The sequence below is a fragment of the Oncorhynchus kisutch genome, linkage group LG17 (genome assembly GCF_002021735.2).
Source record: "Oncorhynchus kisutch isolate 150728-3 linkage group LG17, Okis_V2, whole genome shotgun sequence".
Taxonomy (NCBI): domain Eukaryota; kingdom Metazoa; phylum Chordata; class Actinopteri; order Salmoniformes; family Salmonidae; genus Oncorhynchus; species Oncorhynchus kisutch.
In genome coordinates, this window is record NC_034190.2 from 5,733,102 (window position 1) to 5,747,463 (window position 14,362).

At 45.8% G+C, this 14,362-nt stretch overlaps 1 protein-coding gene across 2 annotated transcripts in view; it reads left to right on the forward strand.

Moving 5' to 3' along the window:
• Positions 1-6,457: 6,457 nt before the first annotated feature.
• The window catches only part of nt5c1aa (5'-nucleotidase, cytosolic IAa), a 66,297-nt gene continuing 58,392 nt past the window's right edge, over positions 6,458-14,362 (forward strand). The window contains exon 1 of one of the 2 annotated variants that reach the window (XM_031795030.1): positions 6,458-7,716. In XM_031795030.1, coding sequence (XP_031650890.1) covers positions 7,555-7,716 — 162 coding nt within the window. In that variant the 5' untranslated portion in view covers positions 6,458-7,554. The remainder of the gene's footprint in view (positions 7,717-14,362) is intronic. The other variant, XM_031795029.1, reaches the window with a different exon arrangement.

The window sequence follows — 14,362 nt, forward strand, 5'->3', positions numbered from 1 at the left end:
AACGTTCTGCTGCCTGCAACATCCTCCTGCATGACCGGTTTGGCAGTGGGTCAGTCATGGTGTGGGGTGGCATTTATTTGGGGGTCCGCACAGCCCTCCAAGTGCTCGCCAGAGGTAGCCTGACTGCCATTAGGTACTGAGATGAGATCCTCAGACCCCTTGTGAGACCATATGCTGGTGCGGTTGGCCCTGGGTTCCTCCTAATGCAAGACAGCCACCTCATGTGGCTGGAGTGTGTCAGCAGTTCCTGCAAGAGGAAGGCATTGATGCTATGGACTGGCCCGCTCGTTCCCAAGAACCTGAATCCAATTGAGCACATCTGGGACATCATGTCTCGCTCCATCCACCAACGCCACGTTGCAACACAGACTGTCTAGGAGTTGGTGGATGCTTTAGTTCAGGTCTGGGAGGAGATCCCTCAGGAGACCATCCGTCACCTCATCAGGAGCATGCCCAGGCGTTGTAGGGAGGTCATACAGGCACGTTGAGGCCGCACACACTACTGAGCCTCATTTGGACTTGTTTTAAGGACATTACATCATGGTTGGATCAGCCTGTAGTGTGGTTTTCCACTTTAATTTTGAGTGTGACTCCAAATCCAGACCTCCATGGGTTGATACATTTGATTTCCATTGATGATTTTTGTGTGATTTTGTTGTCAGCACATTCAACTATGTAAAGAAAAAAGTATTTAATAAGAATATTTCATTCATTCAGATCTAGGATGTGTTATTTTAGTTTCCCTTAATTTTTTTGGGCAATGTATTATGGATACAGTAGAGTACACTATATAAATATATATTATGGATACAGTAGAGTACACTATATACATATACATATATATTATGGATACAGTAGAGTACACTATATACATATAAATATATATTATGGATACAGTAGAGTATGGTATGTACTTTCTGGTTACAGCAGAGTACAGTATATACATACAAATATTATGGATACAGTAGAGTAAACATAGAGCATCAAGATGAACGGATTTCAACCTCAAATGAAATCATTCTCTTAATGACATCATTTAACATTAAAGCTTCAACGTTTCATCCATCCTCCGGAAATAAAGAACTTTGCTGCAGCAGCAGAGGTCACTGTGTTGTCAGTCAGTTCCTCTTGTGACCACTAGAGAGAGATATAAACTCACTGTATCCCTGGTATCCCCCACTGTCAAAAACAACACTTCCTGTTTCCTCCTGAGTCACAGACACTTCAGCCAATCAACTGCCAGTTAGAGGAGGCTGCTAGGCAACCGACTTGCATGTTGTGAATGTCGACTCTGACACGTAATCCCATCTGAGAAACAGTAGGATGGAGTAGAAAGAGAGAGAGAGAGGAAGAGAGAGAAAGTGAAAGAGATAGGGAAAGAGAGGAAGAGTGAGAAACAAAGACAGAGACAGAGAGAGAGCGAGGAAAAGAGAGAGAGAGAGAGAGAGAGAGAGAGAGAGAGAGGAAGAGAGAGAAACAAAGAGAGAGACTGAATCCACCTTCAATGAATCCACCTTCACTGGATCCACCTTCACTGTATCCACCTTCAATGAATCCACCTTCAATGTATCCCATTTCACTGTATCCATCTTCAATGAATCCACCTTCACTGTATCCATCTTCAATGAATCCACCTTCACTGTATCCACGTTCAATTCAGTCCCATAATGCAGTATCAACTGTAGGCCTAGACTATATGTGTCTTGTCGACAACGTGCCTCACACATAGCCTACAATACAATAGTATTCTCTATTATAGAAGAATTGTGAAGAGTAAAGACACGCAGGCTAGGCTAGTAGAAGCCAATTACAACAATGTTGACTGCCAAACACAACCTTCATAGACTATTGAGCACACTGGATGCTTGACTGTTGCTATTAGTCATTACGGTAGTGTATGCTATTCAATAAAATGTATCTATTCACAATAAACTAGTAAGGGAGAATTCCGTGCCCCCAGCTGAATTGGGGTTGACGACAACACAAAGACCTCCAATAACCTACAGATCATGAGAAAAATGAATGCAGGATTAACCCATGGAACATATTGATTGGCCAGTGAGTGGCCAAGCCCTCATCACACCTAAAACTTGTTAATTCATCAAAACCCAGCCATTCGGCAGCCTCCGTCAGCCTTTGTCACATCTGTCTTTGTGCTTGTCTCAACCCCCTCCAGGTGTCACCCATTTAACCCATTATCCCCTGTGTATTTATAGCTGTGTTCTGTCTGTTGCCAGTTCATCTTGTCTTACAAGCATGTTTTCCCGTCTTCCTGCTTTCTCAAGTTTCTGTTTCCTAGGCCCAGCGTGGTAAGGCCCAGGGTGGTAAGGCCCAGCGTGGTAAGGCCCAGCGTGGTAAGGCCCAGGGTGGTAAGGCCCAGCGTGGTAAGGCCCAGCGTGGTAAGGCCCAGGGTGGTAAGGCCCAGGGTGGTAAGGCTCAGCGTGGTAAGGCCCAGCGTGGTAAGGCCCAGCATGGTAAGGCTCAGCGTGGTAAGGCCCAGCGTGGTAAGGCCCAGCGTGGTAAGGCCCAGCATGGTAAGGCTCAGTGTGGTAAGGCCCAGCGTGGTAAGGCCCAGTGTGGTAAGGCCCAGGGTGGTAAGGCCCAGCGTGGTAAGGCCCAGCGTGGTAAGGCCCAGGGTGGTAAGGCCCAGCGTGGTAAGGCTCAGCGTGGTAAGGCCCAGCATGGTAAGGCCCAGGGTGGTAAGGCCCAGTGTGGTAAGGCCCAGCGTGGTAAGTGTTCATGCTTGTTTTATTAAAACTGAACACTATTCCAAAAAGAAACAAGAGAATACCCGAAACAGTCCTATAAGGTGAAAACACTAAACAGAAATTAACTACCCACAAAAACCCTGTGGGAACAAGCTACCTAAGTATGGTTCCCAATCAGAGACAACGACAGACAGCTGTGAGTGGCCAGTGAGTGGCCAAGCCATCATCACACCTAAAACTTGTTAATTCATCAAAACCCAGCCATTCGGCAGCCACCGTCAGCCTTTGTCTCATCTGTCTTTGTGCTTGTCTCAACCCCCTCCAGGTGTCGCCATTTAACCTATTATCCCCTGTGTATTTATAGCTGTGTTCTCTGTCTGTTGCCAGTTCATCTTGTCTTACCGGCATGTTTTCCCATCTTCCTGCTTTCTCAAGTTTCTGTTTCCTAGTTTCCCCGGTTCTGATCATTCTGCCTGCCCTGACCACGAGCCTGCCTACCGTTCTGTACCTGCCTGACTCTGACCCGATTATGAAACTCTGCCTGCCCTGACCACGAGCCTGCCTACCGTTCTGTACCTGCCTGACTCTGACCCGATTATGAAACTCTGCCTGCACTGACCCCGAGCCTGCCTACCGTTCTGTACCTGCCTGACTCTGCCCTGGATTACGGACCTCTGCCTGTCCTTGACCTGTCTTTTGCCTGCCCTCTCTTTGGGTCATTAAACATCTGTGATTATAGCTGTCTGAATCTGGGTCTTATCCCAAGCTTATGGACATAATATAAATATTTCTGACACACCTCTGGACCTATAGCACCACCGCCAGTGCTTAGATTTAAAATTGCGTTACGTTTGTGTAGAACATGACAGATGAGACTAGCTGAGGGACCTACATCGTGACAGATGAGACCAGTTGTGACCAGCTGAGGAACTAACATCATGACAGATGAGACCAGTTGTGACCAGCTGAGGAACTAACATCATGACAGATAAGGCCAGATGAGGAACTAACATCATGACAGATGTGACCAGCTGAGGAACTAACACCATGACAGATGAGACCAGCTGAGGGACTGACATCATGACAGATGAGACCAGATGAGGGACTGACATCATGACAGATGAGACCAGATGTGACCAGCTGAGGAACTAACATCATGACAGATGAGACCAGATGAGGGACTGACATCATGACAGATGAGACCAGATGTGACCAGCTGAGGAACAAACACCATGACGGATGAGACCAGATGTGACCAGCTGAGGAACTAACATCATGACAGAAGAGACCAGTTGTGACCAGCTGAGGCAGCCATCTCACTCTAAAAAATCACCTTTGAGTCAATGTGAGCAAGAAGTCATTAACACATATTCTTGATTTCCTAACGACTTTCTGAAATCTGTTTGGTCAAACAATTTTCTAAGATGATGGATGACACGTGCTCCCCCTGTTGTCATGGACACGTGCCCTGTTGTCATGGACACGTACCCTGTTGTCATGGACACGTGCTCCCCCTGTTGTCATGGTGTCACGAGTCCGACCGAGGGTGTTTCCTTTTCCCGGGCGGGTGGCACTCGGCGGTCGTCGTCACCGGCCTATTAGCTGCCACTGATTGTTTTTCCTCCCCCTCCTTGTATGTTTAGTGGTAGCACCTGTGTATGGTTAATTAGTTTGTCTTTATTAGACAGCCGGCCCGCCTGGTTGTTGTGCGGGATTATTTCTATGTAACCTTCGGCTCTGTTGTAGAGGTATTTACAAACAAAGCATTTGTGTTGTGAGTCCTCCAGATCAGAGGCAGTAGGGATGACCAGATGTTCTCTGTTTAGTGAGTCCTCCAGATCAGAGGCAGTAGGGATGACCAGGGATGTTCTCTGTTTAGTGATTCCTCCAGATCAGAGGCAGTAGGGATGACCAGGGATGTTCTCTGTTTAGTGAGTCCTGATCAGAGGCAGTAGGGATGACCAGGGATGTTCTCTGTTTAGTGAGTCCTGGTCAGAGGCAGTAGGGATGACCAGGGATGTTCTCTGTTTAGTGAGTCCTCCAGATCAGAGGCAGTAGGGATGACCAGGGATGTTCTCTGTTTAGTGATTCCTCCAGATCAGAGGCAGTAGGGATGACCAGGGATGTTCTCTGTTTAGTGAGTCCTGATCAGAGGCAGTAGGGATGACCAGGGATGTTCTCTGTTTAGTGAGTCCTGATCAGAGGCAGTAGGGATGACCAGGGATGTTCTCTGTTTAGTGAGTCCTCCAGATCAGAGGCAGTAGGGAAGACCAGGGATGTTCTCTGTTTAGTGAGTCCTCCAGATCAGAGGCAGTAGGGATGACCAGGGATGTTCTCTGTTTAGTGAGTCCTCCAGATCAGAGGCAGTAGGGATGACCGGGAATTTTCTCTTGATAAGTGTGTGAATTGGACCATTTTCCTGTCAAAATGTAACGAGAACATTTGGGAAAAAGCTACCTAAGTATGGTTCCCAATCAGAGACAACGATAGACAGCTGTCCCTGATTGAGAACCATACCGGCCAAAACATAGAAATAAAAAAACATAGAAAAAAGAACATAGAATGCCCACCCCAAATCACACCCTGACCATACCAAAATAGAGACATAAAAAAGCTCAGGGCGTGGCGGGGCGTGGTCAGGGCGTGGCGGGGCGTGGTCAGTGCGTGGCGGGGCGTGGTCAGGGCGTGGCGGGGCGTGGTCGGGGCGTGGCGGGGCGTGGTCAGTGCGTGGCGGGGCGTGGTCAGGGCGTGGCGGGGCGTGGTCGGGGCGTGGCGGGGCGTGGTCAGGGCGTGGCGGGGCGTGGTCAGGGCGGTGCACTTAAGTAGTGCATTATTGTACTTTATATGTGACACACTTTCTAACCTTTGGCTAAATTTCAATATTTGTTTTGCTTCCTTATTAAACTCACAACAATAACCAGGGACCATATTTACAAAGAGTATTAAGAGTAGGAGAGATGATATCCTAATCCTAATTAAATGAGTTGTACGGACACAGGGGGAACCTCTGATTCTAGATCAACACTGCTACTCTGAGACATCTTGTAAATACGGACCCAGTTATGAAGTTTCATGGACTCAACCAGACAATCCCATGTTTGCTGTAGATGTTTCAGAGTAAATACGAGGAACTAAGAAGATGTGTTTGATTAAACATCTTTTAAAAACAATATGGCACATTTCTATGTCAATTACAATGTGATAGAATCGGAGAGTCCGTGTAATCAGTCTTACTAACTTCCAAGTGTTTATAAATGCCATTTCAAACCGCTTGTGAGCGGTAGGGATGTTTGTTAAAATCCGCAGGTTGAACATCGAGGCAAGGAAGCTCTATGTCAGCTGCAATATCACACTGGCTTTATCCCAAATAGCACCCTATTCCCAATATAGTGCATTACTTTTGACTATAGCCCCCTATGGATAGTGCGCTAAATATGGAATCATGTGTAGTGTAAAGGAATGAGAAGTAAGAGAGACATGATGGTCACGTGGTAGTGTGGCACCGTGCCAGAGATAAAGCACTGCAGTGACGCAGAGACACAGACAGTAGAGACAGACATTTTGGGACAGACAGGGTTTCACATGTGCGTCAGAATCTCCCATGATCCTTTGGGAACAGCCTGTGGGGGAACACAGGGAGGGGCTTCTGAATAAGGAATCAAGCCTCCCATTGGCCGGAAGGGCGGTGAGTGTGTTTTCATATGGGGAGTGTCCTGATAGATGCCGAGAGAGAGAGAGAGAGAGAGAGAGAGTGAGAGAGAGAGAGAGAGAGAAAGAGAGAGAGAGAGAGGGAGAGAGAGAGAGAGACAGGGAGAGAGAGAGGGAGAGAGACAGGGAGAGAGAGACAGGGAGAGAGAGAGACAGGGAGAGAGAGAGGGAGAGAGAGAGAGAGAGAGAGAGAGAGAGAGGGAGAGAGAGAGAGACAGGGAGAGAGAGAGGGAGAGAGAGAGAGAGAGAGAGGGAGAGAGAGAGAGAGACAGAGAGACAGGGAGAGAGCGAGAGAGAGAGCGAGACAGGGAGAGAGCGAGAGAGAGAGCGAGAGAGAGAGCGAGAAAGAGACAGAGAGAGACAGAGAGAGTGAGTGAGATAGTGAGACAGAGAGACAGGGAGAGAGCGAGAGAGAGAGCGAGGGAGAGAGCGAGAGAGCGAGAGAGAGAGAGAGCGAGAGAGGGAGAGCAGAGAGAGTGATTGAATGGGACAGATTGGGAGGTGTGAGAAAAAGCGAGTGAGTGAGGCAGAGAGAGAGAGAGGAACAGAGGACAACAACATAGCAACAGTGGAGGGAGAGCAGGCTTAGCAGCATAGAAAAACACCAATAAAAACACTATTCAATGCTACATTGGATTGGATCCACGCTGGACAACCTGTGTGTGTGTGTGTGTGTGTGAGTCAGCCTGGTTGTGACAGTGTGTGAGAGTGTCTGTGTGTGTGAATGTGTGTGTGAGAAACAGAGAGCGGTTGTGTCTATGAGAGATGTAATCCGAAAGAACATGCGTGTGAGAGACAACCTGTGACTGTGTATGAGGAAGGGGTTTGTTGTGTGTGTGTGTGTGTTATAGACTGTACCTGACTATGAGTTGTGCAATGCAATGCAGCATTACTTCTGAAGAGAGGAGACACTGAAGAGCGAACACTGCAGGGATACTTGTGCAGCTACTCTTGTGTCAGACACACCACTGTAGTGGACAGCGTCAGAGCCCACGGCTGGAGAGGACAGGACAGGACCTCTTGCCTGGATAATACCATAGGGATTGTACCATTTTGGGAAGATCACAGAGGTGGCATAGACAATACTATACAGGTAGATTGTACCACTGGGACGACGGGGTGATTGTGTGTTTTCAGGATGAATCTGGACCCTGTTCAGGTGATGAAGGGGCAGTCTAACCCAAAGGACCCCACGGCTGCCCCTGTAACTGCCTCGTCAAATGGAGATGGCAAAGGAGCCTGGGAAGAGAAAGAGGAGTTTGACCAAGGCCACCTGGGTCTCACCACAAAACCCCTACTGGTGAGTTCTGTCAGTCAGTCAGTCAGTCCGTTAGTCTGTCAGTCAGTCAGTCAGTATGTTAGTCAGTCAGTCTGTCTGTCTGTCAGTCAGTCAGTCAGTCAGTCAGTATGTTAGTCAGTCTGTCTGTCTGTCTGTCAGTCAGTCAGTCAGTATGTTAGTCAGTCTGTCTGTCTGTCTGTCTGTCTGTCAGTCTGTCTGTAAGTTAGTTGTCTGTATGTCTATCACATGACCATGTGACAGTTTCAAATGTTCAAGTTTGGTGGTCAAGAAAAACACTATTCATGCAGGTATATTAAAATTATACCTGCATGGAAATGATTGACATCTCTCCAACATTACAGGGTGGTTCATCTCTCTGTCTCTCTCTTGCTCGCTCTCCCCTCATCTCTCTCTCTCATTGCATTCTGGGACGATGTAAAGCATGCTGTGTTTCGAGCCAATATTGGAGCGAGTAGTTGAACTCATCTGTGATTTTATCCTAATTTATAGGATATTTTATATTTTACTTACTTGAGTGTATCAACCGATGGCCTGTACAGCCTTCTTTATTTTTTTGCATTATGGCTACTGACGGCTTATCCAATGGATATCAATGGCCAACCATTGACTGTCCAATGCTACTTCTGTGAAATGTTCACTAACCAGAGGGACAGCGTGGAAGATCGAGCGTATACGGAACAGGGGGTATATACGGAACAGGGGGTATATACGGAACAGGGGGTATATACGGAACAGGGGGTGTATACGGAACAGGGGGCGTATACGGAACAGGGGGTGTATACGGAACAGGGGGCGTGTACGGAACAGGGGGTATATACGGAACAGGGGGTATATACGGAACAGGGGGTATATACGGAACAGGGGGTGTATACGGAACAGGGGGCGTATACGGAACAGGGGGTGTATACGGAACAGGGGGCGTGTACGGAACAGGGGGTGTATATACAGAACAGGGGGTGTATACGGAACAGGGGGTGTATACGGAACAGGGGGTGTATACGGAACAGGGGGCGTATACGGAACAGGGGGTGTGTCTGTAAAAAGTGCCTTTGGTGTGACCGGATGATGGATAATGTCGGGCGGCTGCAGAAGGACATTCCGATGGCTATCCAATGAGCTGAAGGAGAGCAGAAGGACGTTCCGATGGCTATCCAATGAGCTGAAGGAGAGCAGAAGGACGTTCCGATGGCTATCCAATGAGCTGAAGGAGAGCAGAAGGACGTTCCGATGGCTATCCAATGAGCTGAAGGAGAGCAGAAGGACGTTCCGATGGCTATCCAATGAGCTGAAGGAGAGCAGAAGAACGTTCCGATGGCTATCCAATGAGCTGAAGGAGAGCAGAAGGACGTTCCGATGGTTATCCAATGAGCTGAAGGAGAGCAGAAGGACGTTCCGATGGCTATCCAATGAGCTGAAGGAGAGCAGAAGGACATTCCGATGGCTATCCAATGAGCTGAAGGAGAGCAGAAGGACGTTCCGATGGCTATCCAATGAGCTGAAGGAGAGCAGAAGGACGTTCCGATGGTTATCCAATGAGCTGAAGGAGAGCAGAAGGACGTTCCGATGGTTATCCAATGAGCTGAAGGAGAGCAGAAGGACGTTCCGATGGCTATCCAATGAGCTGAAGGAGAGCAGAAGGACGTTCCGATGGCTATCCAATGAGCTGAAGGAGAGCAGAAGGACGTTCCGATGGCTATCCAATGAGCTGAAGGAGAGCAGAAGGACGTTCCGATGGCTATCCAATGAGCTGAAGGAGAGCAGAAGGACGTTCCGATGGTTATCCAATGAGCTGAAGGAGAGCAGAAGGACGTTCCGATGGCTATCCAATGAGCTGAAGGAGAGCAGAAGGACGTTCCGATGGCTCTCCAATGAGCTGAAGGAGAGCAGAAGGACGTTCCGATGGCTCTCCAATGAGCTGAAGGAGAGCAGAAGGACGTACCGATGGCTATCCAATGAGCTGAAGGAGAGCAGAAGGACGTTCCGATGTCTATCCAATGAGCTGAAGGAGAGCAGAAGGACATTCGAATGGCTATCCAATGAGCTGAAGGAGAGCAGAAGGACGTACCGATGGCTATCCAATGAGCTGAAGGAGAGCAGAAGGATGTACCGATGGTTATCCAATGAGCTGAAGGAGAGCAGAAGCTCACCAATTTAGCTGCAGCCCAGGCTTAACATACCTTGACGCTGAACATCTCTCTCGCCCGGGTTGTTGGAGAGTTGGGCGTAGTCGATCTGTCCCACTTCTTGAAGCAGGTGTCTTGTTCAACTTCACTACATCACAGAGACTGGGCCAAGGTAGTTAGGTTAAAGGACCCAAGGGAACCGCAAACCTGGGTGTTCCTTTCCTGCCTCGGAGGATCCGCCTGATAAACAGCTTTGCTGGAGGTGTCTGGACCCAGGAGTTCGCTCTGATCCTGGAGACCCTGATGCCAGACTAGTGGGGACCGCATCACCTTCCGGACTTCTTGCTACTTCAGACCACTGAGCCTATGGAGGCACTAGTCCACCCCCCACACCGCATACCCCCTTCTTCCAGGCAACAGCGCTACTCGCTGCTCCGTGCACCTTCAATGATTTGTTGGGGGGAAGCTCGATGTGCCGCAGTAGAACTCTCGGAGTTCAGCCTTCCTAGGGGGGATGCGACCTGGAAATTCACGACTTCCCTTCCCATTATATCCTACATTTGGGGGGGGGGGGTTCCATCGTACAGAATGTGGTGGTCGATGGTGCAGATACATTCTGTCATCGTGGTGCCAGAGTGGGTGACATCACTCGAGAGCTTACGGTCTTTCTAGACCACAACCTAGAGCTCCAAATGATGGTTGTGCATACTGGTACACATGACATCAAGCTGTGTCAATCGGCCGAGTAGAGGCGGGACTTCCAACACCTGAGAGACAGACTATTGGCTACGGGCAAGCGGATCGTTTTTTTCTGTCCCTATCCCAACACACAGTCGTGAAATTCAAAACGCTTCTCTTGGCTATTTGCACAGGACTTAAATCAGGACTGCTCTGAAAGAGCGTTGGATTTTTATTGACAATTTTGCCTCAGCCAAGAAGACAGAGTAAAACAACCATATGGCCACAGACAAGTAGACAGGAAATCACTATATTGAACAACAATGACTAGGTACGGATTCTGATTCATACACAATGTTTGGAGAAAGGAAGACTTGGCCTGAGATGTGAGTGAGTGAAGCAAAGCTGTGCGTGTATCTGTCTGGGGATATGAGAACAGAGGAAGTTCAACTTGTTTTAATCCAATCGCTGCAGCAGGCTCAACCGATACCCCCCTGCCTGTTTATAGTTTCGGGTGAAAGATAAATCCGCGCTGGATAATTACAAAAAATATATATATATTCGAAAATACTCGGCTTCATAGAATTCTCCATTTCCATTACGAAACCTGTTTTGTCTGAATTCTGGAAATTGGTTAAATCTTTGAAACAAAACCTCCACCCCCTCGTTGTCCATTTGTTGTGTTTTTTTAACCATTTCTCCTCAGCTGGCCAATTATTTGAAAGAATGGTTTCTGAAATGACCTAAAGTTCAATTAGATGGACTCCTTTATTCACCTCTGGGCTCACGAGGGGCGCAGCGGTACCAGGAACTGCATCTCAGCGCGAGAGGCGTCTATTCAGACAGACTTGCTCGATTCCAGGCTGAATCACAACCGGCCATGATTGAAAGTTCCATAGGGCGGCGCACAATCGGCCCAGCGTCGTCCGGGTTTAGGCCGTCATTGTAAATAAGAATTTGCTCTTAACTGACTTGCCCAGTTAAATAAAGGTTATATAATTTTTTTTAAAGTTAAAAAGTATATTTGAACAAATAACAGGGAATGATGCACTTCCAGGCATTGACAATTTTCTTCATGTGAACTATTTTATGTCAATGATGTAATAAGTGCCTTGTAAATAATGTATGGTAAAAAAAATCCGCAGGAGCTGATTCGCTTAGCCCCTTTCTACTGCAGCTTTCTGGCCCCCTCATTGTAGAACCTTTAACCCACATTATGTATTTAACAATATCCCCCCACCCCACCCCCCCTTCTGACCAAGATAACTACCACCCAATTTCTAAACTATCTTGTCTTGCAAGTATTAGAATCCCTTGCAAACTCTCAGCTAAGAATTTAAACTTCAAATTCTATTCTTATTGTGAACCAGTCTGGTTTTAGACCAGGACATAACACTGTTTCATCTGCTACAATCTTCTTAAATTGCTTGGATCATAGGAATCACTGTGCTTCCATATTTACTGACCTATCCAAGGCCTTTGATACTGTTGACCATCCCCTACTCATTCGAAGGTTGTCTGAAATGGGCCTTAATCAGGAGTCTTAGAAGTGGTTAGGTACATAATTGTACAATAATGTGTGCTTTCTGATGGATCACTAAAGATGTCCCGCAGGGGTCAATTTTGATACCTGTCCTCACTATTTACATTGATATAAATAATATTGGTCTATCTGCAATTTCCCCTACTACTGACCAGGCTATGTTAGAGCTGCAATCTCATTTAGTTTTGCGTTGCAGAAAGCTGTTGATTTAAAATTGGGAGTTATTTAGTTGTTTTCTAATTGTCATAGAAATATTTCAGATGGGTTTACACATTTATGCATTGGATGGTTCATTCAGCGAGCAGGTTCCCAAGCCTGTAATTATCTGGGCGTTTGGATTGACAAAAAAATTATGATATTTAAAAAAATATATTCGGATGAGCTAGTTCAGAACCTGAGATTTGAAGTAGACTTCTTTTTATAAAAATAGATCACGGCTCTCCCTAAATAGCGAGAGGCAGGTTGCACAGGCAACCTTCCTGCCAGCTCTTGAATCTGGTGACACCATTTATCAGACTGCAGCAGACACCACTCTACAGCCCTAGGATGCGATGTACCAATAGCATGCTGTGCTTTGTCACATGTGACAGGTTTAATATCACTGCTTCCTTTATCAGAAGGTTGGTTGGACCTCTGTTCATTCCCGTAGATCACTTCATTTCTCCCTTGTTTGTTGTTTACTAGTATGTTGGTTTATTAGTGTTGTGGTTTATTAGTGTTGTGGTTTATTATTGTTGTGGTGGTTTATTAGTGTTGTGGCTTATTAGTGTTGTGGTTTATTAGTGTTGTGGTTTAGTAGTGTTGTGGTTGGTTTAGTAGTGTTGTGGTTTAGTAGTGTTGTGGTTTATTAGTGTTGTGGTTTATTAGTGTTGTGGTTTATTAGTGTTGTGGTTTATTAGTGTTGTAGTTTATTAGTGTTGTGGTTTAGTAGTGTTGTGGTTTATTAGTGTTGTGGCTTATTAGTGTTGTGGTTTATTAGTGTTGTGGTTTAGTAGTGTTGTGGTTTAGTAGTGTTGTGGTTTAGTCGTTTTGCGGTTTATTAGTGTGGTGGTTTATTAGTGTTGTATTTTATTTGTGTTGTAGTTTATTAGTGTTGTAGTTTATTAGTGTTGTGGTTTATTAGTGTGGTGGTTTATTAGTGTGGTGGTTCATTAGTGTTGTAGTTTATTAGTGTTGTGGTTTATTAGTGTGGTGGTTCATTAGTGTTGTAGTTTATTAGTGTTGTGGTTTATTAGTGTGGTGGTTCATTAGTGTTGTAGTTTATTAGTGTTGTGGTTTATTAGTGTGGTGGTTCATTAGTGTTGTAGTTTATTAGTGTTGTGGTTTATTAGTGTTGTGGTTTATTAGTGTTGTGGTTGGGTTAGTAGTGTTGTGGTTTATTAGTGTTGTGGTTTATTAGTGTTGTGGTTTATTAGTGTTGTGGTGGTTTAGTAGTGTTGTGGTTTATTAGTGTTGTGGTGGTTTAGTAGTGTTGTGGTTTATTAGTGTTGTGGTGGTTTAGTAGTGTTGTGGTTTATTAGTGGTGAGGTTTAGTAGTGTTGTGGTTTAGTAATGTTGTGGTGGTTTATTAGTGTTGTGGTTTATTAGTGTTGTGGTTTATTAGTGTTGTGGTGGTTTAGTAGTGTTGTGGTTTATTAGTGTTGTGGTGGTTTAGTAGTGTTGTGGTTTATTAGTGGTGAGGTTTAGTAGTGTTGTGGTTTAGTAATGTTGTGGTGGTTTAGTAGTGTTGTGGTTTATTAGTGTTGTGGTTTATTAGTGGTGAGGTTTAGTAGTGTTGTGGTTTAGTAATGTTGTGGTGGTTTATTAGTGTTGTGGTTTATTAGTGTTGTGGTTTATTAGTGTTGTGGTGGTTTAGTAGTGTTGTGGTTTATTAGTGTTGTGGTGGTTTAGTAGTGTTGTGGTTTATTAGTGGTGAGGTTTAGTAGTGTTGTGGTTTAGTAATGTTGTGGTGGTTTAGTAGTGTTGTGGTTCATTAGTGTTGTGGTTTAGTAGTGTTGTGGTTTATTAGTGTTGTGGTGGTTTATTAGTGTTGTGGTTTATTAGTGTTGTGGTTTATTAGTGTTGTGGTTTATTAGTGTTGTGGTGGTTTAGTAGTGTTGTGGTTTATTAGTGGTGTGGATTAGTAGTTTTGTGGTGGTTTAGTAGTGTTGTGGTGGTTTAGTAGTGTTGTGGTTTATTAGTGTTGTGGTTCATTAGTGTTGTGGTGGTTTATTAGTGTTGTGGCTTATTAGTGTGGTGGTTTATTAGTGTTGTAGTTTATTTGTGTTGTAGTTTATTAGTGTTGTGGTTTATTGGTGTGGTG